The sequence below is a fragment of the Triturus cristatus genome, chromosome 12, assembly GCF_964204655.1.
Source record: "Triturus cristatus chromosome 12, aTriCri1.1, whole genome shotgun sequence".
Taxonomy (NCBI): domain Eukaryota; kingdom Metazoa; phylum Chordata; class Amphibia; order Caudata; family Salamandridae; genus Triturus; species Triturus cristatus.
Window position 1 is genome coordinate 751,659,263 of NC_140595.1, and position 18,285 is coordinate 751,677,547.

Sequence of the window (18,285 nt, forward strand, 5' to 3'; positions counted from 1 at the left end):
TGCTGCTGGCACACCGGCAGCACCACCAAGAACACAGACCCAGCTCAACCTGCCCAAAAGAACACAACCGAACCAAAGACCCTGCAATGCATCCTCCTCAACATCCTATCCCTCCACAAACACGCCACTGAACTCTGGAACCTCCTCGACAGCACCACCCCGGACGTAGCGTTCTTCACCGAAACCTGGACCAACACAACCTAGGGACCGGACATCGCCATTGCCATCACCAAGGATACAAGATCTCCAGGAAGGACCACCCCACCCGCCCAGGAGTAGGAATCACCATCATCCACAAATCCACCCTCCGCCTGAGCACACTCCCTGACGAGCCCACAGACCTGATGGAACACCTTCACTTCAAGATACTGGCCTGCCCCACCGCCACCCTCAGAGGAACGCTCATTTACCGACCCCCTGGACCCCGCGGACCTTTCGCCAATTCCATCACGGGCATCATCTCCCCGCAGGCCATCGCATCCACCAACTACACCCTGCTGGGAGACCTCAAATTCAACCTCAACAAGCAACTGGACCCCAACACCACATCCTTCCTGTACAACCTCCACAACATTGGACTCCACCAGATCATAACCGAGCCCATGCACTCAGCAGGACACACCCTCGACCCCTTCTTCACTACAGGAAACTCCATCACCTTCAGCCACACCACCAAACTCCCATGGACTGACCATCGCTGTGTCCACTTTACCTTCAGAACACCCACCATCCACAGACACCAGTACCTGCTCTCACGAAGAAACTGGACCAAACTCACCCATGACCAGCTCACCTCCTCACTCAACAATTCCACCCCAACCATCGCTGATAATGAAGACCCCAACACTGCAGTCCGAACCCTGCATAGATGGATCTCGGACAGCGCCAACACCATAGCCCCCCTCAAGAAAAACAACAATACCCATGCCAAGAAAGCCAGATGGTTTACCACGAACTTCGAGAATCCAGATGCACTTGCCGCCACCTCGAAAAGGCCTGGAGGGATGCCAAATCCACAGAAGCCCACAACAACTTCAGAGCAACAACTAATGCCCACCACCAACTCATCAGAGAAAAGAGGAAAAAAGAGATTGAAGACAGAATCTCCACCCATGCGCACAACAGCAAAGAACTCTCCAACATCATCAAGGAGTTTGCCCAACCCACCAGCGAGTCTACTGACATCCCCCCTCACAAGACCTCTGTGACAAACTCAGCACCTTTTTCCACCACAAAATCAAGAGCATCTACGACAACTTCGCCAAAGACAATCAACACACTGAACCCTCACCAACCATCCCTGACACCCAGAAACCAGCGATCGACAACTGAACAGCCCTCACCACCAAAGACACACAGAAGACAATGAAGTTAATCCACTCAGTGACCCCCACGGACCCCTGCCCCCACCACATCTTCAACAGAGCTGCAGACACCATCGCACCCATGCTCCGCCACACCATCAACCACTCCCTGGCGACCGCCTTATTCCCCGACGACTGTAAACACGCCGAGGTCAACCCTCTCCTGAAGAAATCCTCGGCAGACTCCACTGACCTCAAAAACTACAGACCCATCTCCCTGCTCCCGTTCCCAGTGAAAGTCATCGAGAAAGCCATTAACAGCCAACTCGCAACATTCATCAAAGAGCACTACATCCTCGACTCCTCCCATTCCGGCTTCAGAAAGAACCACAGTACGGAAACCGCCCTCCTCGCCGCAACGGACGACATCGGCACCCTACTGGACAAAGGAGAAGCAGTAGCCCTCATCCTCCTCGACCTCTCAGCGGTGTTCAACACAGTCTCTCACCGCACCCTAATACACAGACTCCATGATACAGGAATCCAGGACAAGGCCCTCGACAGGATCCGCTCCTTCCTCTCTGGCAGAACGCAGTGGGTCAGACTTCCCCTTTCCTCTCGGACCCTAAACCTACCACCTACGGAGTCCCCCAGGGCTCCTCCCTCAGCCTAACACTCTTCAACGTCTACATGGCTCCACTCTGCCCCATCGTCAGAACCTACAGACTCAACATTGTGTCATACACAGACGACACCCAACTCATCCTCTCCCTATCCAACAAACTCATCACCGCCAGACACAACTTTTGATAAGGCATGGAAGCCGTCGCCAAATGGATGAAAAACAGCTGCCTACAACTAAACATCAACAAAACAGAAGTACTCATCATGGGCCCTAACCCCGATGCCTGGACCGACACCTGGTGGCCCAATGCCCTCAGAAACCCGCCAACCCCCATGGACCACGCACGCAACTTGGGAATCATCTTGGACTTGAGCTCAAAATGGACCACCAGATCAACTCCATCTCGCCTTCCTGCTTCCACACCCTCCACCTCCTTTGTAAGACCTTCAAATTGATCCCACTTGAGCACAGAAAGACCGTCACTCACGCCCTGGTCACCAGCAGACTCGACTACGGCAACGCACTCTATGCCAGAATCAACAAAAACCTCACTCGCAACCTTCAGAACATCCAGAACGCCGCCTCAAGACTGGTTCTCAACCTGCCAAAACTGTGCCACATCTCCCAGCACCTGCACACACTCCACTGGCTCACCGTCGAGGCTAGAATCACCTTCAAGATACTCACCCACGCACACAAGGCCCTCCACGACATCGGACCAGCACACCTGAACAGGCAACTCAAATTCCACGCACCCCAAAGGACCCTATGATCAGCCCAGCTCTCATACGCCGTGGTCCCCCGCACCAGAAAGACCAGATCAGGAGGCCGCTCCTTCTCCTTCCTTGCAGCCAAAACCTGGAACGCTGTTCCGCTCCACCGCCGACATACAACATCGCTCATCATCTTCGCAAGAAACTTAAAACCTGGGTCTTCTACAGACCCCCTCCTTGATGGACTGGAACCTGCACCCCCCCTACCCCTAGCGCCTAGAGACCCTTACGGGTGAGTAGTCAAGCTTAACAAATGCCTGATTAATTAATTGACTGATTGATCTTTGTTCTCTTTGTGCAAGGGACTCTGAGCCCAGTTCAAAACAGTTCTGGGGGCACTCTGCAAGTGCACAACAACATCCGTTGTCATTGTGAGCCTTGGCTTGGACCCAGGCACACCACAGGGGGCCGAAGCCAGAATTGTGGAAGGCAGGCACAGCCCTATTCAGGTAGAGGTGCTACTCCTCCCACCACTCCAAATGCAGATCAAGCCTATTTAGCCTAGTGCTGACTCATCCAGACTCCTGGAGCCAATGCACCTCCCCAGGCTCTGTCACTCTAAAGCCAGACAGTCAATCCACAAACAGGCAGAGGCACACCGGGGGGTTGAATACAAAAATAGCCACTTTCTAAAAGTGGTATTTTCAAATACACAATTTAAAAAACATCTTTACTACAAGATGTGTTATTAAATCTGAGTTCAGGGATACTAAACTCAATTTTTCCATCTTATCCCTATGGGAAGGTATGTGTGTAATATGCTACACAGCATTCCCCATTTTGTCCTATGGGCAAGTTAACCTTTCAATAGTGAAAAACTAAATTAACAGTATTTCACTATCAGGACATGTTACACACACCAGTACATGTCCTACCTTTTACATACACTGCACCCTGCCCAGAGGGGTACCTTGGGCCTACCATAGGGGTGTCCTATGTGTAAGTAAAGGGAAGGGTAGGGCCTGGCAAGTGGGTGCACTTGTTAAGTCGACATGGCAGTTAACAAACTGCGCACAGGCAACGCAGTGGCAGGCCTGAGACCTCTTTTCAGGGCTACTCATGTGGGTGGCACAATCAGTGCTGCAAGCCCACTAGTAGCATTTGATTTACTAGCACTGGTACACTCAGTGCACTTTACTAGGGACCTATTGGCAAAACAAAATATGCCAATCAGGAAGAACCAATCACAATATATCTATTTACACAGAGAGCACTTGCACTTTGACACTGATCAGCAGTGGCAAAGTTCCCAAAGCATCTAAGCCAGCAAAAACGAAATCCAGCACAGCATCAAAAACACAGGAAGTAGAGGCAAAAAGTCAGGGAAAACCACGCCAAGGATGCCAGGTCTAACAGAGACTTAAACATTTTTCAACATTCATTAGACCAGGACAGTATGCTGAGGCAATGTCAAGGGAGGTCACATCCAAGGCAAGCAAGACAACTAGGTTCAACCTGCTTGAAACGTTTTACTGTGGAGAAAATTGGGTTCATGTGGAGCTATCTAGCCCTTAAGCAGCTCTGTCAAGCTACAGCTTCCAGTCTTGCCCAGCTGGAGGAAATTGAGAACCAACACATTTATTAAGTCCAACAGTGAAACTTTGGATTGGGACGAGGCAGCAAACATATCCAGGTGACTAAATGCTCTAGGCAACTACAGAATCCAGTTTTTCCCTCTTAGAGCATTTGATATGGAACATATTTGCTTCAGCAGGAGCTTGGCAATGAGTTATCCAGGCTTAAGGGACCTTCGCCATTATCCTCCATGGACTTGCCCTATGAAGTATTTGTACTTCCTATTCATAGACTCAGTACTAAGATAAAACAAATTGATTGGTGTATCTGACCTCCACTCCATTGCAGTCAGCCAGAAATAATGTTTAGGAACCGGTCATCGGCAAAATGTTGTTTATCAATTGCTGCCTACTGTTTGTGGGTGCTTTTTTGCTATAACGTTTAAACAATCCTATCTCCAGTTCCCCTTGTCTATTTTTGATGATTGTACTGTCTTTTTGCTTATCATAGTTGTATCTATCTTTTTAAATTGGATTGGAAATTTTATTACGCTGTGTTCTTTACTTTATAATTGTTAGTACTGCTTGAAATTAGCATGCACTTCTCTGGGGATTACGTTTTGTTTGTGTCATAAACAAGAATTCCTTTTGTAATACCTTGGCACTCAAGTCACCTACCATGTCATATAACTTAGCCAACTTTGAGAAAGAAATCTCTAACTTGCAACTGAAGGCCAGCAATATACATACCCCTCTACAGACCCAAACCAGCCATAATCGGCAGCACAAAGCATCAAAATGGTTTTCCACAGAGTTAAACATTGCTAAAATAAGAATGCGCCAGGCCGAACGGAAATGGCACAAAACATGCTCGCCACAAACCAAGGAGATATTCAATCTAAGAATAATAGCCTATAAAAAATCCATTTTAGAGACAAAATAATCTTTTTTCACCAATAAAGTGATAAACTCAGATAATAAAGTAAAAGACTTCTTCAATATAGTAAGGGATTTATCCAACTCCGATTGAGTAACTACTTCTATCACTCCCTCACAGAAACTACGCGAAGATCTTATTGTCTTCTTCCTAGACAAAATAAAGAAAATACAAGAATCAATTGGTTCTAGCCATCAGGATATGCACAATTCGACCTGATAATAGTAATTCTAACATCATGGCTAATTTTCCCTGCATAAAGAAATATTAACTAATGGAACTACTAAGGAAAGTAAAATCTGCCTCTTCCAAAGATGTTTGCCCACAATACATACAAAAACTCATCTTAAACTCCTTTCCTGAGAGCACACTCTCCCTATTCAATGTATCCCTTACACAGGGAGTTGTACCCTCAGCCTTCAAATAAGCCGTGATCATTCCTCTCTAAAAAAAAACCACAGGTACGAACCCACAGAATTTAGATAAATATAGGCCCATAGCTCTTCATTTTCATGCTAAAATTCTAGAGGCACATGTAGCCAAACATCTCTGCTCCTTCATAGAAGAATCTAATTTGCTGGATTCACACCAGGCAGGCTTTCGGCCTTCTCACTCCACCTAATCAATCATCCTATCCATAGTGGATGACCTAGAAAAAAAGGCTGAAGAGGGATGCACTCAAGTACTGATCCTGTTGGATCTATCGGAAGTGTTTGATACCGTTTATCATATGATCTTAATGGATCGAACTGCTGCAGCAGGTTTAAGGGGTAATGCTTTAAACTGGATGAAATCCTTTATAAGAGACTGAAAGCAATCAGTTTGCCTCTCACCCCATAGCTCCGCTATGGTTAATATGAATTTTGGGGTACCCCACGGTTCCTCCCTGTCTCCAGCCGCGGTCCATGCAGGTAACAGCAGTGGGGCCGGGTGAGGGGGGATTTCGAGGGACGATGCAGAGGGAAAATTAAAAAAATAATAAATTTTTCCTTTGCATCATCCCTCGAAATCCCCCCTCATCCGGCCCCACTGCTGTTACCTGCATGGACCACGGCTGCCTGTCTACCCATCTCTTCGCCCTTTACATCCACCCTCTGATACATACTCTACAACAAAAAATGATTAAAGTGTACAATTATACGGATGACATGCAGTTGATTTATACAATTGATGAGACTTCTGACTCCGAGGTGTTCCTCCAGAATACCATGCTAATCGTCAGAGACTGGATGAACAGCAACCAGCTAAAACTTAACTCTGAGAAAACAGAGATTGTCATTAATTCTGGGCGGTGAACTCCGGTCCTCTTGCGGAGTATTCTGCAATCCGCATTACACGGCTCCTCGCTCACGCTCATCACCATCAAGTTGGCAAGCACAGGCGTGGAAAATCCATCTTCAGGTGAGATTTGTTCTCATTTGCACTTGTCAACGTCAAGTTGGCGAGCTCGAGCAAGGGAAAACAACCACCAGGTGAGATTTCTCAATGCGAGCGGTCGTATTTCTCAATGCGAGTGGTCATATATGCTCGCGACAGCTGCATTGAGAAACCGTCCGTTCGCGTTAAGAAAGCTGCCGCTCAGGTAGAAGGTCTACTCAAGTGGCAGAAAGGAAGCAGTGTATGCTTGCACTGTGCATGGTGCCATTTGTGATAATTTCACAGCACGGTCAAACACCCAGCACTGAAAATTATTGCAAATGGCATTTATTCTAACTACGCCGCTTGCATAGCTCCGCATAGCGAAGGTAGAGGGTTTTTGGGCGGAACTCGTTGAACTCCGCCCAGGCTTGTCATCCCCAATAAGACACTAAACTATTGGACCTCTGCTCACTGGCCAATGGAGCTTGCCTCCACACCCATTCCGAAGAGTACGATAAAAAGTCTTGGCATCCAAATTGATGCGCACCTTTCCATGAAATTCAGATAAGCTCGGTTACGTCCTCCTGCTTTCTCCAACTTAGGAAGTTTAGGAAAATTAGAAGATTCTTCAGTAGAGAGGCCAACACTCAAATAATTATCGCCGTGATTCTGTCTAGAACTGATAACACTAATGCTATCTATCTAGGTCTCCTGATTAATCAAAACTATTGATTACAGATGATACAAAACCAAGCTGCCAGAATCATCTATCAACAACCTAGGCGCTGCCAACAAAGCCGCTGATAAAGGAGCTTCATTGGCTTCCAGTGGTGCAGCGGTCAATGTTTAAAACAGGATGCATTATCTTTAAAGCGATCCACAGCAAAGGACCCAAATACCTATCCACAAGGATTCACAGATTGTTCCTGAAGATTAATCTTAGATCTGCGCAAATGAATTTATTGGATGTCCCAAGATTTAGATGTCAGAGAATGGGAGAGTCATGTTTTTCCACACTAGGACTTCAATGTTGGAACTCTATGCTTATCGCCATCAGACAGTCAGTGAATTACATGTGTTTCAGGGAAAAGCTGAAAACATAGCTTTTCAAACAAGCATTTAGCTATGTACGGACTCATATAATGGTGGCTTCTTTACTCAGCGTCAAGAGACCTGTCAGTGTAAGTGCGCTCTATAAAGACTCTCGAACATAGCAAAACATAACAACATAGCTACTAGGGGTTGAACAGAGATTTTCGGAGAACTGTTGACATAAGCAGATTGTGTTTATTAACATAGCAGGAGTACCCATGTGCCAAATGAATAACCCAATTTTGGACAAGGTGCATTTGGTGACATCTCTAAAGTAACTAAATAACAAAAAAGAACACAAAACAAAGGCTCACAAAGCAAAATAACAACATAAAAAGAAGGTGCAAATCAACAAAACAGTAAAAATAGATTGAAGCATAACAACTTCAGCACAACACAACAACACAGTGCAATAATGCAAAAAACCACATCATATCCATGATAAAAATGCAAAACAATACATATGCACATAGCTTCTTGTCACACATTATCACTTCCAGTATTCTGCTTACATAATGTGACGGTGTTAGAACTGGGGGTCTCTAGTTGGCAGAGGTAGGTACCTTTGACAAAATAGGGACCCTTGCTTCTGGTCAGGGAAAGGGGATTACACTCCTGGATAATCCCTACTCACCCCCTTGGTAGCTTGGCACGAGCAGACAGGCTTATCTCAGAGGCAGTGTGTAAAGCATTTGTGAGCACATACAGTAATACAGTGAAAACACTACAGATGGACACGACACAGGTTTTATGAAAATAAGTATTCTTTATATAGACTTAACACAAGACCAGAATGACAAAAATCCACAATACTGTAATCAAAAATAATACTTCAAGATGGTAGAAGTAGCTTAAAAATAGGTTATTCACTTAAAAGCAGTCTGGAGTTATCACGACGTCGAGGTCAAAGAAATACCAAAGTACGGCGCCGACCACTGGGTGTGCGGCGTCGGGCCCGGAGTCAAAACAGACCCACCAAGAACAGTACATTGGAAAAGCTAAAACAAAGACAGCTCGCAGCGTCAGGGAGATGCGATATCGTTGGGGCTGTGCGGCATCGGTTCCTTGCTTTGGGGGAGGCAGTGCGTCGGGTCCTCGATGCTTGCACAAGGCAAGGGAGGCATTGGTTTTTTACCGGGGAGGAGGTGACGTCACGATGGCTTCGAAACCACGGTTCCGTACGATGTCACGATGTTGATGTATTCTTGACCACCCACGTCGAGGATCAGCTCTGTGATGATGTTGGCTTTGGAGTCGATGTAGCACAGCAGCCGGCGTTGGGTCTACGCTGTAAGTTGGAGCAGCTCTCACGGCTTTGAAGCAGAGTACGGTGTCGGACGCCTGCGTCGGTTGTGTAATTTCCTTCCATAGCAACTGGAACAGCAAGTTCCAGATGTAGGCAAGCAGAAGGGGTGACGTCTTGTATCCCTGAGACTTCAGGCAGGAGGCAAGCTCAAATTCAAGCCCTTGGAGAAATATTTTGCAAGATGATGGAAGTTCCTTCTCCTTTGCTTGCCAATAAAGAAACCACTGTAGGCCAACCCAGCAAAACAGCACACTGGCAGAGGGGCAGTCCAAACTCCTGCAGCTTCCTTGGTTCTTCTCCTTGGCAGAGGTTCATCTTGTTTTCCCAGAAGTGATCTAAAGTCCTGAGGTCTGGGCCCCAGTATTTATACAAGTAAATCCATGTCCTCTGAAGGCGGAGGGTCCTGTACCTAGTCCATACCAATTCTGGGTGCATTCTGCCAGTGCACAACTTTTCCCTTTGTCAGTGTGGGCCAGGGTCATCAGACGCACCACAGGAGGTGGAGCCAGCATTGTGGAAGGCAGCCACAGCCCTATTCAGGCCCAGGTGCTACTCCTCCCACCACTCCCAATACAGATAGATCTATTCAGCCTTGTGCTGACTCACCCTGTCTCCTGGAGCCCTCTCAGCCCCTCTCACTCACAAACCAGACATGGAATACACAACCTAGCAGAGGCAGGCTTGGATGGTTAGGCAAGAAAATACCTACTTTCTAATAGTGGTATTTTCAAACACAGAATGTTAAAACCAACTTTACTAAAAGATGTATTTTTTTCATTCTGATTTCAGACATACTACATTTGTGTTTCTACCATGTTCCCTGGGTCAGTTAGGATTAGAAGATGTTATAATCAAACTGCCCATTCTGGCCTATGGGGGCAGGTAGCCTTGCAATAGTGAAAAATGAAACTGCCGTAATTCACTATCAGGACATGCCCGACACATCAGGGCAAGTCCTACCTTTCACATACACTGCACCCTGCCCTCGGGCCTACCTTAGGGGTGGCTAACATGTAAAAAAGGGAAGGTTTTGGGACTGGTAAGTGGGTACACTTACCAAGTCGACATGGCAGTACTAGACTGCACACAGTCTCCGCAATGGCAGGCCTGAGACATACTTTACAAGCTGCTTCTGTGGGTGGCACAATCACTTGAGCTACAGGCCCTGGGCACACATGGTGCACTATACTAGGGTCTGACAAGTAAATCAAATAAACCAATCATGGAGTCACTAATTCAGTATAACAATTTAACATAGGGAGCACTTGCACTGTGACACTGAATAGCAGTGGCACAGTGCCCAAAGCATCTAAAACCAGCAAAATATATTTTTAAAAAGGAGACAACAGCGAAAATTGGAAGGGAGACTTACGCCAATGGTACCAGGTCTAACAGATGGTAAAAGGGGGTTTACACCAAGCACTGACCTATCTACAAAACACATGTAAATATTTTATCAGTTTGTAGGGATAACTGGAGTGTGTGCTCATTCATGCATGAAATGTATATGGCATTGCATAATTAGGATGTATTTGTTAAACAGTTTTTTTCAAATGACTAGTTGAACCACATGAGCTAAGGTTGCAAAGAAGGGTGTATTGGCAGAATTGGATATTGCAGCACACCTAATTATTGAGTAACTGATGCTACAATCAAAGTATATTCATCTTCCTGAGCATGTAGTATGCTTTGAAATATCACCTCATACAAGTTATTTTGTCAATCCAAATACGTTTTTATTCTTCATCCAGCTTAATCATTATGTTAAGAAAGTACGATTTGAAAATAAAGGCGGCGAAGAAATATTTTTTAATGCAAATGGTGAAGTTCCTGCTCAGTATGATATTATAAACTGGCAAAGTAGTCCTACTGGTAGCATCAGCCAGGTAACAGTTGGAAGATATGACCACAGTGCCCCTCTGGGCAGGAATCTCATCATCAACATGAGTGCCATTATTTGGCCATCACTGGACTCTCAGGTAAGGTTTACATTTAATTGTGAATATTTTTGTGATGTGGATTGTTTTTTCGGTTAGACGGGATGTCACACGATCGCAAGGAAGACTCCTTGGAACTGTGTAGCATTAACATTACTTAGTGCCTAATATTACTCATTGAGTAACAGCTCTGCATTGTGCCTCAAACATGTGTCTCCTTTTTTTTCTTACCCAGGGAGGTGGATTGTTAATATCCTTAATGCCTTTACCTCTGGGTTATAAAGGCTGTCAATTCAGACCCCGCATTATGGGCCCTCACTAGCAGCAAAGATACTTACTTATACGTTAGCTTTCACCCTTTTACCCATTTTCCTTTGATCCTTCCCTTCCTTTATTTTAATCTCCTCTATACATTTTCTTTCTTATCTTTTTCTTCATCCCAAATTACTTTATTCTCTCTCTGACCTTTTTAGTCCCTGTGCATCCTTTTTCTGTCACTGAACTAGTCAGGCCTAAAAAAAGCCCCCTCCCTTGTGCCCCCCTGCTCTGTTATGGAATTCACTTAATAAGTTATTTCTGAACCTTTGGCTACATATTTCCATAGAGAAGAGGCCCATAAAGTACTAGTCACAATTTGAGTGATAATGAGCTTAACAGCCCTTCGGTCCCAGTTGACAACTCCCACTTTACCTGCTCTTAATGGCACCTCACCTTTCGGCTGGAGCATCATAAGGTCCAAATTAAACAGGGAGAAAAAGAATGAGAACAATTTGAAGATGTGGGTTAAATGTTTATACCAGCGATTATTGGCACTATGCCATGCTATGTCTTCAACTGAGCTCCTGTCTACCTGTGCACTAATTTGGTGTATCCTTAATCACATTATTTGTCTGTAAATTGTTTTGTTGGCTAGATCATTCTGATTACATAAACTTCTACATTACTTGGAAAATCAGCCCTTTATCCTAATTCATCTAAAACGTGCAATTACATGGTATGGAACTTCATGAAAAAAGGTGGTCATCTGATCAAGCAAGTGATTCCAAATATCTCTGAGATGCATTAAATATAGATAATGGCCTGATTGTTTACCAATAATCTTCATTATTCTTAATCCTTACTGCTCTCATCCTTGTAAAGTAACATCCACATTGAAACAGGAAAAACTGCAGGAAAATGTTGTGAATGTACATCCTGCCCATCCTCACAGGGCTCTATTAATGGAGTGGCATTCCTACCATCCTCCAAGTTATGCAAATGCTAGACAAAGGCTAGTTCTGTATTGTGTTACACTAGATGTACTAAGCAATGCAGAGCCATGCATGGTGGATTTATGTGGCTTTTTACATCTTACTTAAGGGATTGAGCTGTATTGTGATACCTTGCATGACGCAAGGGCAACCCAAACCCTAAGTAAATCTAGATCTCAGTTTCTTGCATCACCCAGTGACATTAATGAAAAAATGTAAGACTCTTTATGAAATGATTTAGCTTATGCCCCATAACCTTACTCTTATCACTGTCAATTCCTCGAAGCCTGTAGTGGTGAGCAAAATGATGTGCCCACCTGCAGTCTTACAAATCTCTGTGAAAATACACCCTTAATTTTTGCCCAAGATGCAGCCAATCACCTGGCAGACCTCCTGTGGATACCATCTGTGAGAGAATTGTCAGACAGAGAATATACCAATGCTATTGTGAGCCGTATCTCCTAAAGGTTATGGATGAAGCATTTTGTCCCTGTCTCAGTAGAAAAACTAGAAAAAAGTTGATCACACAGTCTGAATGCATGAGACCTACCCAATTAATTCTGAAGAGCACTACGCATCTAAACGATGTAGCAAATTCATCTTCAGGGCAAGATAGAAAGAAAAGGAGACATGAACACTTCTTATGCTGGGTTGTGTTTAATTATCTGGAAATGGAAATAAAAGCAGCAAGAAACAGTGTGGAAAAATCCTGAGGTGCATGCAGAATCATTTTAGCATCCAGAAAGGACAAAAAGGAGCCCTGCAAAACAAATCTCCTATGTCCCCAATTCTTTGTGTGGAAGTCACTACCCCCAACAAAATCAACTCCATTATTTCAGATTTTAACATCCATGTATTACAAATAGTCAAAGGGCTGTTTTTGCATCACCTGTAAGATGAATGATAAATCCCACAGAGAGACCAAAGTGTAAACTATAAAACAAGCCAAAGAAAAGCATTGTAGAAGATAGGAAGCCAAACCGTCTTGATCCCTCTGAAAGCCTGCATTGATGTCCACAGAGCTCCTAGACTAGACATGGAAGACGTTGATAGAAAACATCCTAAATAAATTGTAGAATAGATGGAAAATCTTGTTTTAAAGGAAAATTAGAATGTAACTCACACCACCTTTGAAATGCTCACCAATGACAAGCGTATGATTTTAATGTGTAATGTCTACATACGTTTTGACCTCTACTAGATGGAGGAGAGACTGTGCTTTTGCAACTTATCCTTTCAATTTCCAAATTGACTGTGACAACCTCACAGAAGAGGATGGGACATATGACCTAGAGGAGAAAGATACAGATGAAGATTCTGCTGATCAGAATTGCCGGAGTCTGTAATAGGAGAGACCAATGCCTCTGTGGAGAAAAGGAAATTAATACAATTATATACATATACTCCTCCTTGATACTCCTTGGGAGTTATAGGAGAAAAAAGAAAATCATAGATCAGCTCTTTTGGGAAATTCCATTGTTAGGGTATCCTTCCCATTTGTTTCCCTATGGATACTAAGTGCAAAACCTTGGGATATGAACATTGTATTAGATGCAATTAAGTCAAAGATTAAAATCCCAAACTTTCTGCAAATTGAAAAATGAATGAGGTCAAAGAGAGGTGCTTTGAGAATGAAAACACCCTACTTAGATGGTATTCTATGATGTTACGACAAAGAAGTACTCCTCTGGTTCATGAATTGTATCAGTGATTCATAATAAGTGAACCAAGATATGACACAAACGGGAAGTCCCTATGTGAAGCTAGAGTTGATAACCCACTAGATGGTGGGGAAAGGAGACCATTCCTTTTGTTTTATTTACCCTCACACACCCTAGTGGGGTCATGCTTCATCATCGGGTCACCCTGATGCCTAAAAGTCAGAGTGGGCTCGACCATTTTCCAGGGAGCTCGTGGTGAGATAATTGGCCAGGGAGAATTTACAGATTAAAAATCAGCAGGCAGATTCCAGTTTCCCTTTATTATTGGATCTGAGTGGGATATTAAAAATAAAATGAAAGGGTCAATCAGGTTATTATGGTCCCAAGACCCTAATGCCAACATGTTTCAGTCCACTAATGCCCCAACCGGGCGCTGGACTTTCTTCAGGGCAATGGAGGAATCCTCCCTGGAACAAGAAAGGGGATTTCCCTATACTATTATTTATAAAATGGCAGATAGCTGCTCCTTTTCTAGACACAATAATTTTATCTCGTCTGGTACTCCATCTGTAATACAAAGGAGAAAATAAATCCAACATAGTGTAACAACAATAGAGACGCTTACTTCCCATGTGAGACGTGCTTGTCGATGCACCTCTGTACTTATCGCTATCAGGTAAAAATGACATCATCCAACATACCTATTTGGTGTGTGTAGGAGATTACTACTTAACGTTGCCACACTTAAATAGGTGATCAAAGCAAGTGTGGTGGCGGCATTTACAGCATACTGTCATTATCCACAAAAATGTGCGTGTAAAATCATTGTGAAGCAACCGTGTCACTCACACCAAAACAGCAAACGCTGCTATCAATCGTCGTGTACTGCAAACATACAATTCATTCACCCTGCAATTCTTACCCCAATGTGGGAGAAGACATGTTTCTCAAGGGACCTGACGTATAATGGGGTAGCCCTGTAGTCACACACTGTTATGTAGTCAATAAAACATGTCCCAGCACGTTAGCGAACATATATGTAAAAGGAAACACAAACAAAGAAGAGCCAATGGCCAGATTATTGTTCAGTAAAACTTAGACCCACATTGGAGCGAGACTCGCACATACCTGTGGTCAAGTAGGAGTACCAGACCTACTTACGCCATCAAGGCCTCCCTGTGAAAAGCCCAAGGCAAGGTGTCCCTTCCTGCACAAAAGCATTCCTGCTTACAACTCAGGCACCCTTGCATCATGATGCAAGGGTGCCTGTTTTGGCGCTAGGGAGCACATTGAGCGCCATGGCAAGGAAAGAGCAAAAATGCACCATATGATGCGAAATATGTCACATTCCTGCCCTTTCCATTTCACACAGCATACCACAGCAAGGTGACCTGCTGCACTGCACTGTGCTACGTGAAATATTGATACATTTGCCTCCTTGTTTTTAACAGAACTTTCAATTTAAGCTTCATACACATAAACTCTCTAAACATATTACCACAAACAGACTAGTAAGTACTTTACCAGGAACATAACCAACATCTTATTTACAACCAAATAAGATGATGCAATCAATACAAAAAATTTAAACTATCTAAAGCAAGTTTCTAGAAATCAAAATTGCTACCCAAACATGGTGCCAGTCATAATTAAAATCAAAGGTGGTCTTAACAACTGCAGGTCAGTCAATGCTTGCTCAGCATGCCTTTTTACCACTGACACCATTGACAATCTAAACCTAGATTGAGTGTTCATCACTGAATCCTGGCTTGACTCACATTCATCGTAGATTACTTGTCCCATCTGACTACATCATCATCAGAGTGGACAGGTATAAAGGTATCAGTGGTACACTTGTTGTCATACATTCATCCATCCTGTCCTGCAAAATGGTGCACACTCCTCAATTTGGCTCTTTCGAAGTCTTAAAGGTGGCTTGGAATCTACATATTTATCTATACACTATTTACCATCCTCCCAAAGCATGTAAGAATTTTGATCTAAATGTACTAAGCCTTTTTGTAGTCACAAACATCCCGAATTGCAGAATCAGGCTGTTTTCAAATGCAACATTTATTTTTCTAATGTATCAAACCCAACTTGCGATTTGGTAGTACACTAACGAATCACAATTTGGGTTTGTGAACTAATGATTATTTGATGCCTGTGCTAAGGTCCTCCAGAAACTTTTGCTGCAGCTAAACCTAAAACAGTCATCTACATGCCTTTCACATTTAAAGGTCAAAATACTTAATCTTGTTTCCATGATCAAACTGATGTAAAGTGCCTCAAGCCCATCAATGTACACTGGTCTGACCATTTCATTATTCTTTAATACTTCCTGATACAAGCTAAACTCCACACACTCACACCCTTTCACCATCATTCACACTTCAAAGATCTTTCAGGCATTTCAATGACCAGGGCCTTCTCAATGTGCAAAATATGGTTTCAAGCTGCACAATCATCCCTCAGGACATTAATGAATCCTTTTGTAACCTTAATGAACAAAAGCAAATGTCTTCAAGCCTTCAAGACACTTGCTCCAATTAAAAAAAAACAGTGACCGCAGCACAGCCCTGGTTCAAGGAAACTGGAAAACTACAGAAACAGTGGAAAACCAAAAATACACCCAGTTCACGTTCATTCTAAAATCCACCAGGAACAATTACAAACATGAAATCATCTTCTTCAGAGCCAGCTATCTACAGACCCAAATTGACAATACCTTACATTGAACCAAAGAGCTTTTCTAAATTATGAGCCTCTACTGAGAATACTTTCCTCACAAATACCTATTCAATGACAAGCCTAATTTACTGAATTCATTAACTTCTTCACAAGCACAATTCTGGAATTCATTCTCCATCTGGTCTTCATACAATCCTCTGTAAGATCCCTATCTTCCACCATTAGCAAATAATACCTGCTTCAATCATCAGCTGAATATGATCATTACAGACATTAGGCCTATTCCCTTAATTCTACCATCAATAACACATTTCATCTATTCATCCATCTATAGTGTGGCCTAATAAATGTTTCAAATGAATCAGGACTTGACAAATCGCTACATTTCTAAACAAAAAACCGAAGGTGGTCCAACTTAAAATGTAGCTATTTTCTTATAACTAGTCTACCATGGATGTGCTAAGTTATTGAGAGATGAGTTGTTAACAAACTTGCTACACATATTGACCAAGGCATGGCTCCTTCATTGACTTGGTGTCTTGAGAGCATCAAGTGCATATGAGTCCACAGGATTAAATTATTTTAGCAAGGGGAGCCATGTGTATATTACAAAGTTGGGCACAAGGGAGACATTGTCTCTCAATGGCTTGACGGTTGATGTGAAACAAGGGAGAGGTTCAGCTTCAGACCTGTCCAACAAAAGATTGAAGCAATTGTTAGAGAGTGTTTGAAGCCCTACATACTCTAAGGTCTCTAGTAGAATAGTATGAAAAATGGTGTCCATCGCTGCCTATAAGTCCAAAAGGACCTCTACCTCGTCATGGTCCTGATCTAAGTTAACCGTAATAATTTCTACAACTTCTAGCAGGGCGATTACAGTACTGAAACCTGAGAGAAAGCCTGATTGAGTTCCGTGGAGTAGCTGATTCTCTTCCAAAAAATACAACAGCTGTTTGTTAATCATCTTTTCAGGCATTATTGAGGCTGCTGGGAAGAGAGAGATTGGTATAAAATTTCTTATAGCAGTGGGTGTGGCTTGGTGGCAATCGTAATGGCCGTGGAAGCAAGGAGCTCTGGCACATAGAGCACAATCCGTGCTCCAATCCGGGCCCCGTATCTCTTGGAGGGCAGCACACACACAGTGATCTCACTGGGACCGCATTGTGCCAGGCTCATAATTATTTGTGAGGCGCATGGACCCCAGTCCGCGATTGAAAAGAGGCGAGCAGGGCTGTGGGAGCGGCCCCGCTGAAGCAGGCAGCCCGAGAATTTAAGTCCTGAGGGCATGCGGATAGCGGAGGCACAGAGGCGTATGTGCCTGTCACACCTTGCGCATTAAAAAAACATGACTGGAAAAGCATTGGGTGCCCACACGATCAGCGGGAGCCCCCGATGGATTGAGTGACAGCCATCAACGAGCCTTGCAGCAGCTATGCGAGTGCTAGACCATGGATGAGATCCGGAGGCGGCGGCCATAAGCATCGATCTATTTGTAGAGGACTTGATTACAAAACACCTGAAACCCAAATGTCGATCAAAGTTCTTTTCGGTTGAGAAGGCACGCAGGCTCCAGTCCCACTTCAGAAGCCGGGGGCACCGCCACAAACCATCATATCCCAAATGCTGAACTTTAGAGATTGAGACGTCACTTTGTAAGCCGCCCGGGCACAAGGGGACCTTAAGTACGAGAACTCCACGGTTCGCTTCTTCACAGATTTTACTTACCAGGTCCAGAAACAAAGGAGGAGTTTTGAGGCGGTCAAGAGAGCCCTTAGGGAAAAGGACTTAAAATATATGATGCTGTTCCCCGCCAATCTCAAAGTCCTTGCAAAAGGA

General features: G+C 44.0%; 1 protein-coding gene across 1 annotated transcript in view; it reads left to right on the forward strand.

Annotated features, from left to right (window-relative positions):
- Nucleotides 1-18,285, forward strand: part of LOC146782695 (extracellular calcium-sensing receptor-like) — a 118,848-nt gene that overhangs the window by 81,095 nt on the left and 19,468 nt on the right. The window contains exon 4 of the mRNA XM_085637186.1: nucleotides 10,662-10,889. Coding sequence (XP_085493312.1) covers nucleotides 10,662-10,889 — 228 coding nt within the window. The remainder of the gene's footprint in view (nucleotides 1-10,661; nucleotides 10,890-18,285) is intronic.